The sequence below is a fragment of the Staurois parvus genome, unplaced genomic scaffold, assembly GCF_062004578.1.
Source record: "Staurois parvus isolate SC_StPar_1 unplaced genomic scaffold, SC_StPar_1.0 ptg000172l, whole genome shotgun sequence".
NCBI lineage: Eukaryota > Metazoa > Chordata > Amphibia > Anura > Ranidae > Staurois > Staurois parvus.
The window spans coordinates 4,771,536-4,788,136 of NW_028317968.1; the positions used below are offsets into that span (position 1 = coordinate 4,771,536).

Below are 16,601 nucleotides of genomic sequence, written 5' to 3' on the forward strand. Positions count from 1 at the left end.
TAAGTACATTGCTTCAGAGGTACAGGACATTCCTAAATTAGGCACTCAATGTAAGCTACACATAAGAAAGCGCCAAGAGACAGAACTCCACCCCAGAGAGGATGCAAGTAAACACAGGGGAATATGCCTTAAGCCCAGGTTCACATATATGCAGTTCGGTACAATACATGTGATGCGCAGAGGAACCGCACCGAATTCCTGTGCAAATCACATGCAAATTGTGTGCGGTGCATTTGGAGCCATACATTTTGTATGGCTCTAATCGCACCGCACACTCACCAAAAAGATGCAGGACCCTTTTTTTTGGTCCGCACTAGAATCGGATCACATGGGTATTCACACCTATGCAATCTGATTCTGCATATTGCACCGCATTTTGCGGACCGATTTCAGGGTGTTCTTAACATACACACCTGCAGCGGTACACATGAACGGGGTGCGATTCTGATGCGGTGCGGAAATCGCACAGAAAACATTGCAAATTCCACACCGAATTAGTGTGAACCCAGAGTCATATAAATTTCCCTCCAATCCTACCTCTCTAGGCTTCTTGTAATCCCTGCCATCTGGGGATATTTCAACTAAACCCAGCTCCTACCATCTAACTTCCACCCCCACAACCAGCATTCCTTTCATCTAGCAGCAGCAACAACCCTAACAATCGAATTCTTATTCCCATGATTTGAAGAACCCCCCTTTCTCATGTGTCCACAGAATGCCTGCTCTGTCTATTGAAAGCTTACCTGTGCCAATTACTTTTTTTTATCACCAACTCCTTTAGCTTACTTGCTGTTACTGAAAGCTGTTTTCAGGAAACTGTCTGCCTCTCCCATGGTAGCCTCCACTGGACTCACTCACTCAGACATAGTGGACAAAAGGGAGGTGAAGTTGGACTGCCTCTATTCCCAAAAAGCACTTTACGTTCTTCATACACCTTCCTCTCTGCATTTGTCTCTTTTCTTCAGTTTCTCTGCAGACTGCTGTGATTTTTATTGGTCTTGGGGGTCGGTGTCACACTTCCTTGACTACTTTCCTGGCTAGCCTATTCTCTCCTCTGAAATGTTTTCACCAATAAATATGTGGATGTACTGCACTTAGAAGCGCCTTCTTGTTCTCTTCTGTCCTGCCCATAGTCTGCTTCTACTCCTGGAAGTGCTGCTCTAGTGCCCATTTCTACTGTCTCCCTCAATTGGTCTCCAAGGCAGATGCGCCCTAAGAACTCCTCTTCTCTCCTCTGAAATACCCACTATCATCCTTGGTGATGTTAACATCCCATGTACCTTTCAAGTCCTCCACCTAACTGCATCATTTGGCCAAATGCAGTGGACACACACCTCTACTCATTCTGATGGCAATACTCAGTATCTTGTATTCTCCCACCTTAGCACTCATTGTAACCTCCAAACACCCCTTTTAATCTCTCTGCCCAAAACCTTTTCAGTTTATCACTCAGTCAATCTTTAACCTCCATCCTTCCAACCAGAAAACAGTTAACCCACAAACACTGTTACCTGTTAAAGCCTTCTTTTACTACTCTGCATTGGACTACCTTTAGGACAAAATCTCACCTCTACCTTGCCCCAGCCTCGTCACTTCTATCTTCTCCCTTACCACCTCAACCTTAGCAAGCAGATGACCCACCAGACATCTCAAAACACAGTTGTGCTCTAGAATGACTGTGGTGTAGAATTTAAATCTCATTAAAACATTACTTTAAATAAATCTTCCCCTCCAAAAACAAAACTGGAATTTTACAACTCGTCCCTCCACAGTCATTACTCTTTGTACCACTTGCCTCTCCCTTGAGATTGTAAGCTCTTGAGGAGGGCCCTCTGAACCCTTCTTTAATTGGATTGTAACTGTACTGTCTCTTAATTTTGTAAAGTGCTGTAGAAATGGTTGGCACTATATAAATCCCTTATATTACAGCAACAACAGAACAAATAACAATGTTGGATTTTTCACCTTAGTGCATTGAAGATACAAGAGCATACATTTTCTAATAGGATTAACGCATTTTGTTTTTGTACTTGCAGAAAATGTACTTTGCCTGAAAAAGTAATATAATGCAGTCACAACATCTAAGGACTAGTAATTTACAACGTAATAAAGGTTTGTTTTTAGGTTAAATTTCAGATCTTTGTTCTTTTGAATATAACTTAAAAGCAAACACTTTTGATTAGGTTGGTTTACAGCTGGTAGAAAGATGGCCTTCCTTCACACTCCTCTTGTGGTGGTATGCATTAAGAGGCTTGCCTTTTGAATTTTTAGGTTGGGTAACAATCAGCAAGAAACATTTGGGAGTAGTAAACGTTTCTTGCTTTGTAACAAAGATTTCCCAGTTTCGATGTTCTCTTTTCATAATAAAAACAGAACACAGCGAAACTCCAAGTTATTGAAAAAACTGCATGTGCTGAATGAAAGTCGCAGAGCTCTTATCTCTCATCAGAAGTGATCAAAGATCCGTCAGTGCATATTCAGTGCACAAGCATATACTGGAATATGACAAAGCACAAGCATATATAGGAATTTGACCGTCTTACTTCAACTTTGATGGCACATCTTCCAATGGCACGGACTGCCTTCCTGACAAAGTCAACATCTACTTCAGTAGCATACTCCTTCAGCTCAGCAAGTACCTGCCAGACAAGAAAGAAAGGCCATATAAATCCATGGTTTGGCTCCCATGTTTATGAAAAGCTCTCTGCTACTGAATGAAGGAAGCTACATGAAATGAATATATACTAAAAATTTCACTGTACACAAATATGCTGATTGGCCAACACTCGATAAAGGCATGTTGCAGATGGACTGAAGGACAGATTTTTTTTAAAATTAATAATCCAAGTGATAGATCACAAAATAGACTAAAGATCTCTCTCTTTTATGTACTAAACACTAGCAACATACTGTCCCTAAAATGGAGGGCTGGGAGAAGCTTGTACTGCCTGCAATGAAGGGTACGAACAACAGAATAGTACCAAAGAAAGTGTTTTTTATTCAACATTCATACTTGAAAGCTTTAAGGTTTTGTGAACATAGGGCTGTACAATTCCTGGTAGTAAGATCACAGCTCTGAAAAACAACTTGCTACTATTTTATTTGGAACCTTGCCCCCCTTTATTCGCTAAAGAGTGCTGTAACAGCACCGCTTTTGTTTTACCATTGCAATATTACACTATTACACTCCTGTGCCAAGTTGCTGCTGGAGAACTGGATAGTTATTCCAAAATGTAATAATGTGCTAATGGCTGCCATGAGCTAGGGGTTGTAGTGGACTCTATGTTGCTCATTAGCTACCATCACTGAAGTGTTGCAGGTCAGTGGGGTTCTCTTTTATAGTGAAGAAAAGACTACGAGGATAGTTCTGTCAGGAATGGATTCACCACTGATGGTGGGACTCACCTGCCGTGTGGGCTGCAGTACCAGGGCTGGCCAGCGGGTGCTCTCAGCAACCAGAAGCTCACTCCTGCAGTCAGCCATCAGCTGAAGCTGATTGCAGGAGGTGTATTTAAGTAGGACCAGGCCTGTGATCAGTGCCTTGGTGTATTGTTTCCCATGAGCCCCTGTACCTGGTATCCTGTGTTCCTGTTCTGCTGACTATCTGATTTGTTGCCGACCCTGCCTGATCCTGACCTCTGCTGACTTCTCCTGCTTGATCCCTGGCTTGCCTGACCATCCTTCTGCCTGATCCTCTGTACCGCGCTGCCCGTTAGTTACTGAACCCGGCTTGTGACCCTGACTATTCTCTGCCTGCTCCTCCGGTACCTCGCTGCCCGCACGTTGCTGACCTGGCCTGCCTGACTACGCCTGACGCTACCCAGACGATCCATCCATCCCGCACGGATCTGTCCCTTTTACCAGGTCTGCCATCCTCTTCACGTCAGGCTTTACCACGGTACATACCCTTGGCGGACCCCTCTACCACAGTTGGGTGCACTCAGGGGCCGTGACCTGGTCTCAGTCCTGCGCCAAGTCCATCCCCACCATCAGGGGCTCTGGTGAAAAGGCAGACTGGGGTTTAGACTCCACGCCCTGGGGAATCCCGTTCTGTGGGTACTAGAGATCCTGCTGGGCAGTGCCTGACAGTACCTAACGGCCTGCCTGACCATTCCACCTCTCCAGCCCTGACTACGCCTGTGTTCCTGAAGCCTGCTACTTCCCTGTGTCAGTCCACACATTTCTGGTCATACCCGAATCCCTAACAAGTTCATTGCTGGGTATTAGAGGTATTTAATTATAGCATCCATGACCAAAATATTACATTACCACTATTATTATTACTATTGCTATACACTGTTACAAAATGTCTCTCAAAAAACAAGAGCCTCATTTTCTGAAATTTTTTTTCCTGACACACTACATTGTATATGTTCACTATTGCAAAACACTCCCTCTTTAAAGAACGCATATGTATAATGCATCCAGACTATCAGAAAGTTCCACCATTAAAGGTGTATTTTAATGCTAAGTATATTTTTCCACTGGTTGCAGCTGAGTATCAGCACTGTTTCCAGAGCTCTGGTAAATTTGAGCCACAGAGTTTGTTTCACATACAAAATGCCCCAGTAGATATAGAATAGTAAATCTACAACATGTTTTTATCAAACACACTTTAGACTACAGGTTTCCACGCAGACCTGTTGTGTGCCTCCTTCTAGGCCTCAAATCAGTTGCAGACCCCCCAACTTACCACAGTGCCTTCTAGCTCGGACTGTGCCCCCCACCTCCCATAGTGGCTGAAGTGCCCCTCAGCCTCCAACAGCACTCCCCAGACCTCCTGAAAGCTCTCAGCACCCACAGTGGTCCCACCTCCCATAGCACCACCTGATGCCTTGCAGTGCCCCCTGCATGCTTCAAAGTCTCCAGCCTCCCCTATAGAGCCCCCAACCATCAACAGTGTTCCCCATCCCCCACAAAACCCTACAGTGTCCCACAGCATCCCTGCAATACTCATAGCCTCCTAGAGAGACCCAATTGCCCAAAGTTGCCCCCAACACCCTCCAGAAACCTTATCCTCTACAGGACCATCAAGTCTACTGTAGAGTCTTCTAACTCCCTAAAGAACCCCCATCGCTTTCATAAAGACACCCAACCTCGCCCAGAATCTTTGAGCATTTCAGTACATATTTTGTATTACAATACTTTCATTGTACAAGTATAAACTTTTTTTTTTTAATATTAGGGCATGGAAGGTTTTAGAAAAAATACCAGACCCTAGTCTTAATAAGGTTGAGACACTGCTGTAGACTGACTCAAAATCCAGAGCTATGACATTGATGCCATAGAAAAAATTGTACCTTCCAAACCTATGTTTCCTGGTTCAAGTTTTTGTATTGTCAACGTCTAAGATTGTGATTGAAGTGCCTCTAGCACAAAGAGAGGCTAGTTTTCTTTTTCCCCCTTAAAATCAAAGCAGCTTGACAAGAAAAAAACGGTTATATCTGCATGGTTGGAACACAAGGTTTAAATTGAAGGTCTATTCCAAATAATAACCTAGATATGGAGCATCTGAAATCTACAATTTTGAAGCGGTCAGTGGCATATATTACATAGCATTATATTCCTCTTCCCTGCATGATGTTCAATATCATAGTTTTCCCTACAGGTGGAAAAAAAGCTATTATGAATAAAAGCATGAAATGATGACCTGAAACATTTGAGAACAGTACTTGATAACAAGGTTACACTAACCTGAGCGATGTTGGCTTGTGACGCCAGCCGTATCATTATGTCCAGTTTCTCCAATTTCACATAAATTGGATCATTGTATTTGACAAAGAAGACCTTAATTTCTTGCTTCAGAATCTCTGGCCTGGATTACACAAGTGAAGAAAAAGGTCAATAAATGGAAATATTACACATTCAAGCTACGTAAACATTAAAGTAGTTCCTGGCTTTTGCCAGTAAAGAAACAGATTGCTGCTGTAACAAATAAAGAGCTGTCCTTCCCTTGATGATCCTAAAGTCCCCTTCAAATCTCGTTTGGTGAGTGTTCCCATTCACGATTTCTTAAATGCAATTTACATGCATTGATGTAGAGTATGTTGCACATATGACACATTTCACTTTCCTTGGGCTACCCTGTGCAGGTCTGTTTCCCAAAGAAAGCCCTGTTTATGAGAGGGCTGGGGAGTTATGTTTGCTACTATATACCATGTCTGCACTGTGTGGGCAGATCTTTATCGGTTTTAGCCTGGGTTCACACTGATGCAGTGCGGCACATCGCATGTGAATCGCACAGGAACCGCACTGCATTCCTGTGCAAATCACATGTGATTTCTGTGCGGTGCAATTTGAGCCATACATTTTGTATGGCTCAGATCGCACCGCCTCCGCACCAAAATAGTGCAGGACCCTTTTTATTGTCCGCACCAGAATTGGATTGCATGGGTATTCACACCCATGCGATCCAATACTGCACATCACACCGCGTTTTGCAAACCGATTTCAGTGTGTTGTTAACCTAACATAAACACCCGCAGCAGTTCGCATGAACGGGGTGCGATCATGATGCAGTGCATAAATCGCACAGAAACCAGTGAGAATTCTGCACCACATCAGTGTGAACCCAGGCTTAAACTGGATCTGCACACTGTCGGCCCTAAGAAATGGTAAAGGTCTAAAGGTTTGGGTGGTACATTGTATGGTAATGCACCTTTAATCCAATTTGACTCTAGATATGTTCCTTGCAAGTTAACCTGAACAATACAAGTTTAAGCTAGAGTCCTATGTGTAATCCTGCATCAAAGAAACTAGGAAGGTACACAGTTTTTAAAAATTATTTTAGGTATGCAGGAACACATGATAAACATATAGTGGGGGTTCCTCAAATTTTAGGCATGGCCAACAAATGTGAATATGAAAGGATTCTGGCTGTTGCTTCAGAGGATTGAGTTTATAAGGTGTCATTATTGAAGGCTGGGGTTCAATTTTCTAAATTAAAAAAAAAACACCTTTGCAACAAAGCCTAAATGCATGCGAAATACATCATCGGTATTACCTTTTTTGGACAATCAGATTGATGTTTCTTAGAGCCACATACTGGACCTCTGGCTCCCCAGAAAGTAGAGTAACCAAAGGAGGTGCCAATTTCTTGAGCAGCATAGTGTAGTAATCAGAGTCTTTAGGCAGAAGTTCCAGAAACTTCATCAGAACTTTAACAGCAGAAAGGACAACAGCGGAGTTGGCATGAGACAGGCGAGGAGTGACACGCTCACAGATACTGTACAAATACAACAAAGGTTCCTTGGTTATAAAGAACAAATGTGACACATAAATACCAAACATAATATATATGCCTGCAAGTTGAAAAATAAAGTACAAATACTAATTATAAAATATCCCCTTACCTTTGTGCCTCCCTCTCATCTTTTGGATTGTAGTTTGATAGACAGTCAAGAATAAAGATCTGCCCCCATTCAGTGCATTCATTCAAGGCAGTCAGCAATTTGTTGATGTTTTGGGGATTCAGATCAAGGAGGTTACTGTTGGGGTGAGACTCGCTGATTTCAGAGAGAGCAGCAACAGCATTGGCAACCACCTGCCAGGAGGAAGGAAAGAAGTAAATATTAAATATTGGAAGCAAAAGTTACAACATACAATAAAGTATAAGCACTAACAAAAAATGATCAGCATGAATTTAACAATGTCTGAATTTGTTACAAGAAAGAAAAAAAACTAAAGAATTACATGACATGAACAAGAAAATAATGACCACAATGTTGGTCTTTCCTAATTCACTGCCGAATGTCTGATAACTGCCAAAATCCAGCATATATAGCACGATAAAGGCTCCATATGCACACTAGCGGTGTTATAGGCTCAAATAACACTAGAAATAGAAAATGCATGAAAAACACTGATGATAGCATTTTTTGTTCTGGCTTGTAATGGCGTTTTAGAAGCATTTAGGAGCGCTATCGTTTTATTAGCGTTTTTACAGTACAAGAAAAAAAAAACAACTAGAAAAAAAGTTGTTAGGAGCATTTTAGTAGTGCTCAGTTTTTTCTGCCAAAAAAACGCTCCCAAAAACTCTACAAAAAAATGTTTTTTTCTGCTCCTAAATGCTGAAGCTTTAAAAACATTATTAGCCTAAAATAATGTGCATGAACACATAGGATAATACTATTTTGCTTCTAAGAGCAGAAAAACAAATGATGATAACAGCTTCTAGGAGTTTAAAAATTCTAGTGTGCATGGAGCCTTAATACAAAAGGCCTCACACAACAGGAAAGCCTAGGAGTCACAAAGCTTGTAAACATTTATATCAGTCCTAGAGAAAGAGCAAGTCAAAATCATTTCTAGAAATACATAAAATACTCTGAATTATATAAAGCAAAATGTTATAAAGCAATATAGTGTGCAAACATAAAGAAAACATACAATATACAAATGTAAAAGTCGTAGGAAATCAATACTGAGGTCTGTTTTATGGCTGAAAAAGAAAAGATGAAAATTAGAAACCAGTATCTAATAAGAACCACTTTCATACTGAAGGATCAGTCAAACCAAAACTGATATTTTAGTCAAAGTCCAGACAGAGAGGGTCAGAAGTCTTGCAACCTGGCAGTTTAAGCCCTGGTTCACACTGAAGTGGTGCGAATTCCACACCGTATTACAATCTCACCCTGTTCATACAAACCGATGTGGGTGTGTATGTTAACAACACGGCGACATCGGTCTGCAAAATGCGGTGCGATCTGCAGAATCGGATCGCATAGGTGTGAATACCCATGCAATCCGATTCTAGTGCGGACCAAAAAAGGGTCCTGCACATTTCTGGTGTGGGGACGGTGTGAATAGAGCCATACAAAATGGCTGCGGGGGGGGACGTTTAGAAATGTCCACCTGCTTTGGCAGAGCTCACGTCCGGCTGTTTATCTACATGGGCCGGACGGAAAGTGGTTAAACAACTTAAAAGTTTGCAGGTAAAAAGCATAGAAAAATGTAAGAGAATTTAACTACTCCAGAAAGAGTCATTTCCCTACCAAATCCTCCGTCACTCAACTCACTTCCCTAAATTAAATTTACCTGCCTGGGGAGAAGCAAAAGGAGAATACTACAGGATGTCACTTGTCACTTGACTGACAGTCTCCTGGGGCTGCTGACATCACATCCAAGATGTTTGCACCCAGCAGGAATCAGAGGTATTTCCAGCGTCCACACAAGGGAGGCTTTACATGATAAAAACATCTCCATAGCAATCTTCTGGAAAGATTGTTGAAATGAATGGTCTAGCAACCAGGTCTAAAATATGTATGAAAGGCAAATTACATCAAATAGCACAGAAAACAAAAATCAAATACATACTGTACATGGCCAAATTTGTTCAAGACTGGAAGCTAATAGCAGTATTACGGTGCTGTGGAAAAAGAACTTGCCCTTTCCTGATTTTTTTTTGCATATTTGACACACTTAAATGATTCAGATCATCAAAAAAATTTTAATATTACACAAAGATAACCCGAGTGAAAATAAAAAGTATTTTTTAAGTAATGATTTCATTTATTAAGAGAAAAACGCTGTCCAAACCTGCCCGGCCCTATGTGAAAAAGTCATTGCCCACTAAACCCCCTGCTACATAACCCAAGTGCACTTGAGGTCAGGAACTGATGGCCGGACATTCTCTTTCAGGATTTTCTGGTAGAGTGCAGAATTCATAGTTCCATCAATTATGGCAAGTTATCCAGGTCCTGAAGCTGCAAAGCAACCCCAGACCATCACACTACCACCACCACGTTTGACTGTTGGTATGATGTTCACTTTATGAATTGCTGTGTTAGTTTTACGCCAGATGTAACGGGAAGCACACGTTCCAAAAAGTTCAACTTTTGTCTCATCAGTCCACAGAATTTTTGCCCAAAGTTTTTAAAGTGTTACTAAATCCACAACAGTAGAATCTATATATGCAGTAAAGCATGTTTGTTATACTCGCTGTGTAACCAAAGGGGTTACTCCTCTGCATTGTGAAAAAGGATGTTTGATCCTGTCTTCTCTGATTCTCCTCTTCTTCTACTGTCCCCAATCCATCTGCTAGTAGAACAGAGCCTTGGGGGCACTCTGCACATGCTCAGTTTGGTGTGTATTGCTAGAGTTTTTTTTTTTCCTTGAGAGAGTGCATGTGATCAGCACAGGGCCAATCAGCACTGTCCAGACAGAGGGTCAGGGGATCTGGGGAAAATGAAAACTCCTCCTACAAGCTCTGCTGGACAATGATAGACGTAAAAAGACTGCTCTAACTGCTGATGAGAAAAGGTATTTAGCAGTTTATTTCCATGTTGTGTGTACTGTGGGAGACCAGATATAGTGAATGTAGGGTCCTGGGTTTAGGAACACTTTAATATAATCAAGATGTTTTCTGGCAAATGTGAGATGAGCCTTTGTGTTCTTTTTGGTCAGCAGTGGCTTTCACCTTGGAACTCTCCCATGGATGCCAGTTTTGCCCAGTCTCTTTCTTATTGTTGAACCATAAAAACTGATCTTAACTGAGGCAAGTGAGGCCTGCAGTTCTTTAAATGTTGTTCTGGATTCTTTTATGGATGAGTCTTTGTTGAGCTCTTGGGAGTAATTTTGGTAGGCTGGCCACTCCTGGGAAGGTTCACCACTGTTCCAAGTTTTCTCCATTTGTGGATATTGGCTCTCACTGTGGTTGGCTGGAGTTACAAAGCCTTAAAATCGGCTTTGTAACACTTTCTAGACTGATACATGTCAAGTACTTTGATTCTTATCTGTTCTTGAATTTCTTTAGATCGTGGCATGTGTTGCTTTTTGACATCTTTTAGCGTGCTGCACTTTTCAGACAGCTTCTATTTAAAGGGACAGTAATCAGGCCTGGGCGTGGCAAGTGTAATTTAACTTCGTTTTCCAAAAAATGTGGTTAATCACAGTTCATTCATGATTTAGCGAGGAAGGGACTGGCAATTATATTTTCACATAGGGCCAGGTGGGTTTGGACAGCTTTTCTATTAATAAATTAAATAATTTAAAAACTGCATTTTGTATTTACTCAGGTTATCTTTGTGCAATATTAAAATTTGTTTGATAATCTGAATCATTTAAAACTGACAAACAAGCAAAAAAAAATTCAGGAAGGGGCAAATACTTTTTCATAGCACTGAAATACTGCTATTGTCCTTCCGTCTTGATTAAATTTGGCCATATACTGTATTTTTTACATTATTAAGCTCCCCATGTGACAAGTACATGAAGGTTTATGTCCCATCTCCCTAGGTGCCCTGTATTGCTAGCTGCAATTTTGGAGTGCCCCAACCTTCATTAAGCCCTGGTTCACACCGAATGCAGCTTTGAAATCGCACTACTACAGCTGAAGTAGCACTGAAAAATGTAGTAATGTAAAAATTGTGATAATTCTGTTTTAACACTAATCACTATTTGAAGAAGTTCAAACCTGCAGGTCGAGTCTGCTTGAATTGCAACACTAAAAGACTTCCTGCAGCTTTAATCACTTGTCCTCCTGAGGATTTACCCCCTTTCCTGACCAGGCCATTTTTTCCGTTGCGGCGCTGCATTATTTTAACAGACAATTGCGCAGTTATGCAACGCTGCACCCAAATGAAATTTACGTCCTTTTTGTTCCCAACAATTGAGCTTTCTTTCAGTGGTATTTGATTGCCTGTGCAGTTTTAATTTTTTTACGCTACAAAAAAAAAAAAAAATTAAACATGTCCAGTAAAAAAATCAAATTTCATCATAAATTTATGCCAAAATGTATTCTGCTACATGTCTCTGCTAAAAACAAATCCCAATACGTATAGATTGATTGGTTTATGTAAAAGTTATAGTGTTTACCTGTCAGCTTACTCACTGAGGAAGCTACCAGGCTCACAGAGGTGCTGACAGATGTGTAGAGAGCTGCAAAAACAGGAAGGCGGTATATATACTGATATGTTTTAATTTTTACATTTGTTTTACTAGTAATGGCAGCAATTAGCGACCTATAGCGGGACTGCGGCGAGCATTCTGACACTGGGGGGAACCGACTTGGTGTCACTGACATCCCCAATGACACCAATACAGTGATCAAAGCTTAAAAAAAAAAAAAAAAAAAAAAAAAAAGCACTGACACTGTACTAATGGCACTGGGCAGGAAGGGGTTAACATGAGGGGCGATCAAAGGGTTAACTGTGTGCAGGGAGTGTTTTACTATGGGGCTGTGTCTGTGTGCTTCACTGTAAGCATACTGCTTTAGATGGCTGTGCTGTGCAGTGTGCCCGAGTTGACAGGGAGGAGAACTGTTAGTAAACAAAACAGTTCTCCTCCACGTTGGAGATCCTTGATAATCACCGGGCACCGCTGAGTAGTCACCAGCCACGATTGACAGCCGTGGCCACGGATGGCAGCGCGGGTAGGGCTTGCGTATGCCCCCTACCCAGTAATGCAAAATCACGTATACATACGTGATTTTGCACACCCGTGCCACCATGTAGCAGTATTTCTGCTATAGGGCGGTCAGGAAGCAGTTAACTTAAAACTGAAATATACAGTATTCATACCAGAGATGGACTGACTGACAGTCAATCTCGACATACAAAATATCTAAAGAGAAGAAATACTTTAAATCTTGTTTCATGTAATGGGATACTTTTAATTCATAAGCTACCTACTTCTTGCTAGCAAGTCAAAGGAAGAAAAAGGCTTGCTATGTAATGGGTGTTAGTACATAAAAACACAACATAACGGCAATAGAAATATTTTTGGGAAGCTTTGCATTTAAGCATCTTGCATTGACAGCTCAGTAACTCAAAGCCTGACTACTGATATCTTAGAAAACAGAAGCACAGACAAGTGAATAAGAAGCTTGCTGAGAGCGATGATATGCTTATGGCTCCAGACTGCATACTGTGACAAACAGAAAGACACATTAACCAAGCAGGGAAGCCACCGAATTTGAACAGTGTACGCTTATAAGCTGAATTACATGCATTTACAATATCTTACGGCTTTAAACACATTTCTTTGAAATGCTTTGTGACTGACCTTTTTGTACTGTCTGTGGTATAATTGGAAATGTTTTTTTTTCTTTTTACGTTTTAAAATATTTAATTTCTCTAACATAAATTAAGCTAAAAACAGTATGTGTTGCTTATGTGGGGGTGGGGGGTTTAATTATTCTCAGAGTAAGGCATATATAAACCCAGAAACCAAAAAAAAAAAATTGTAGCTTTCCAGGTCTTAGATGTGGTGGCTTCATTAGTTTTTTTTCAGGCTAAGACAATTTTCAGCAAGTGCAGAAAATACCTGTTGATCTTGCCAGAAATGCAGTGTCCTTGTAACGTCTATTGAGGTTAAAAGAAAGCAAAATCACATGTACTGAGATAAGGATAAACATTTATTGAGATAAAAATAAAGTTTTCCTTTACCAAAAAGTCCCATATTGGTACAGCAGCATAGCATGCTTAAACCTACCTTTCAGCCAGGGCTCACTTTATATCAGACCTGGGCAAATTGCAGACCCAGGGCCACAACCAGCCCTTTGGCTGTCCCTGTCCAGCCCATGATCCCTCCATTGTCAACATGCCTCTCTGTACCTGTCAGCTTACTCACTGAGGAAGCTGCCAGGCTCACAGAGGTGCTAACAGATGTGTAGAGAGCTGCAAGAACAGGAAGGAGAGAGCCTAAAGAGCTGATTGGTACAGCAGTGAGACTCGGTTCTGGTGGGAGAGCTCTGCCTAGGAGATATCGTGATGCTGTCCTGCCACTCTGCTGCCTGCACACTGCAAACCCCAGAAGCCACTCCAGGTCAGGATCTGAAAAAATTCCCCACTGTATCAATCTCAGGCTCTCTCCTTCCAGTCACAGTGTTTGCAGCTCTGCCAGTTATCTCCCTGAGTCTCAGCCACATATCAGCACTCAGAATGGCAGATCATTTATGGCCAATTAACATCAGTGTGTTGATCTGCATTTTATGAAATCTCCCAGGAAAAAAGCCTCAAGGTCTCAAAAAGATAGTCCGGGAATCCCCAAACACCTGTATGCAAACCAAACTAAAAGGATTGGTTAATGGATTCTACCAGGACTCATGGCTTTTTGGCATACAGGCGTACCTCCGTTTACAAATGTTTCGGTTAACGTAATTTTCCGTTTACGAATGAAAAGCCATTGAAAAAAATGCTTCGGTTTACAAATTTTTTTCACAATACGAACGGATTAATTGGTTTTCAATGCATTTACAATTTTTTTTTAATCATGTCCATGTACAGTTGTCAGGGCTCCCAGGTATGACCAGAGATGTGTGACTGACGCAGGGAAACGCAGACTTCAGATATGGGATAAACAATATAATTTATTAACACTAACAATACAAACATAAACGCAGTGCAATACTAAACATAATACAGTGCAAACAAACCAAACCAACCACCCACAGATAACAGTACATACAAGCAAGCGTCGTCAGGCAGGCCGGGTCAATATCAATTGGGCAGGTAGGTACAGGGGGAGCAAGCGGAGAATGGTCGGGGTCACAGGCCAGGTTCAGCAGGTAGCAAGCAGCGTAGTACAGAGGGTCAAGCAGAGGGATGGTCAGGGTCACAAGCCAGGGATCAGAACAGGTAGCAAGCAGCGTAGTACAGAGGGTCAGCAAAGGAACAGAAACAGGATGCAGGACAGATACAGGGCCCAGGACAAACACACACCAAGGCAGAGTCTGTGGGTCTGGCCATCCCTTAAATACCCCAGCATAATCAGTTCCAGGTGTTGAGTCTCTGATTGCTGGGAGCACCCGCTGGCCAGCCCTGGTACTGCAGATCAAAAGGCAGGTGAGTCCCACCATTGCTGGCCAGTCCATTCCTGACAGTACCCCCCCCCCTCAAGGAGCGGCCTCAGGACGCTCCAAACAGTCCTAGCTGGGAAAAATGTTCCACCGCCCGGGTCTGGTAACTGGCGGGATATCAAAGACTGGCACACCTGGCAGGACTCCGGGCAGCGGTACACCGGGCAGAGGCACATCGGGCTGGACTCCGGGCAGAGGCACATCGGGCTGGACTCCGGGCAGAGGCACATCGGGCTGGACTCCGGGCAGAGGCACATCGGGCTGGACTCCGGGCAGAGGCACATCGGGCTGGACTCCGGGCAGAGGCACATCGGGCTGGACTCCGGGCAGAGGCACATCGGGCTGGACTCCGGGCAGAGGCACATCGGGCTGGACTCCGGGCAGAGGCACATCGGGCTGGACTCCGGGCAGAGGCACATCGGGCTGGACTCCGGGCAGAGGCACATCGGGCTGGACTCCGGGCAGAGGCACATCGGATTACCAGGCGAAGCAGCAGGCAGCGGGTCACCGGGCGGAGCAGCAGGCACCGGGCCCCCGGGCGGGGCGACCGGCACCGGGCCCCCAGGCGGGGCGACCGGCATCGGGCCCCCAGGCGGAGCGACAGGTCTCGGGCCCTCAGGCGGAGCGACAGGTGCCGGACCCCCAGGTGGAGCGACAGGTCTCGGGCCCCCAGGCGGAGCGACAGGTCTCGGGCCCCCAGGCGAAGCGGCGGGCGCTGGACCCCCAGATGGAGCGACAGGTCTCGGACCCCCAGGTGGAGCGACAGGTCTCGGGCCCTCAGGCAGAGCGGCGGGCGCCGAGTCATCTGGCACGACAGTGGGCTCCGAGTCAACTGGCATGACCGCTGGCACTGGGTCAGACATTGGATCGTCTGGCTGGACAGCGGGCATCGGGTCACCCGGCATCAGGTCATTTGGCTTGACCGCGGGCACCGCATCATCTGGCAAGGCAGTGGGCTCCGAGTCAACTGGTATGACCGCGGGCACTGGGTCAGACATTGAATCGTCTGACTGGACAGCGGGCATCGGGTCACCAGGCATCAAATCATTTGGCTCAACAGCGGGCACCGCGTCATCTGGCAAGGCAGTGGGCTTTAAATCAACAGGCATGACAGTGGGCACCGGGTCATCAGGTACCGGATTGTCTGGCTCGACAGCGGGCACTGGGTCACCAGGCATCAGGTCATTTGGCTTGCCAGCGGGCACCGCGTCATCTGGCAAGGCAGTGGGCACCGGGTCACCAGGCATTGGATCGTCTGGCTCGCCAGCGGGCATCGGGTCACCAGGTATGACAGCGGGCACTGGGTCACCAGGCATCAGGTCATTTGGCTCGCCAGCGGGCACCGCGTCATCTGGCAAGGCAGTGGGCACCGAGTCACCAGATACGACAGCGGGCTCTGAGTCAATTGGCACGACAGCGAGCACCGGATCAGGTACCGGATCATCTGGATCAACAGCGGGCATCGAGTCAACTGGCCTAATAGGATCATCAGGCTGGATCAGTTCATCATGCTGGGTAGAGGCATCAGGCTGAATGCCGGCGTCCGGCTGAGTAGAGGCTTCAGGCCGAGTAGAGGCTTCAGGCCGAGTAGAGGCTTCAGGCCGAGTAGAGGCTTCAGGCCGAGTAGAGGCTTCAGGCCGAGTAGAGGCTTCAGGCCGAGTAGAGGCTTCAGGCCGAGTAGAGGCTTCAGGCTGAACCACGGAAGGCAGGTTCACCAGTTTGGATACTGGCAGGATGGTATTGGTTGGAAAGAATTTTCGCTTTTTTCTGGTTTTAACTACTGGAGCACTGCAAGTAAACGCAGGTC

The 16,601-nt window shown here is 44.2% G+C and overlaps 1 protein-coding gene across 2 annotated transcripts in view; it reads right to left on the reverse strand.

Annotated features, from left to right (window-relative positions):
- AP2B1 (adaptor related protein complex 2 subunit beta 1) overlaps nucleotides 1–16,601 on the reverse strand; it is a 148,455-nt gene that overhangs the window by 75,636 nt on the left and 56,218 nt on the right. For both annotated transcript variants that reach the window (XM_089676606.1, XM_089676605.1), the window contains exons 6-9: nucleotides 7,353–7,543; nucleotides 7,004–7,225; nucleotides 5,695–5,815; nucleotides 2,544–2,639 (exon numbers count right to left, since the gene is read on the reverse strand). In XM_089676606.1, coding sequence (XP_089532732.1) covers nucleotides 2,544–2,639; nucleotides 5,695–5,815; nucleotides 7,004–7,225; nucleotides 7,353–7,543 — 630 coding nt within the window. The remainder of the gene's footprint in view (nucleotides 1–2,543; nucleotides 2,640–5,694; nucleotides 5,816–7,003; nucleotides 7,226–7,352; nucleotides 7,544–16,601) is intronic.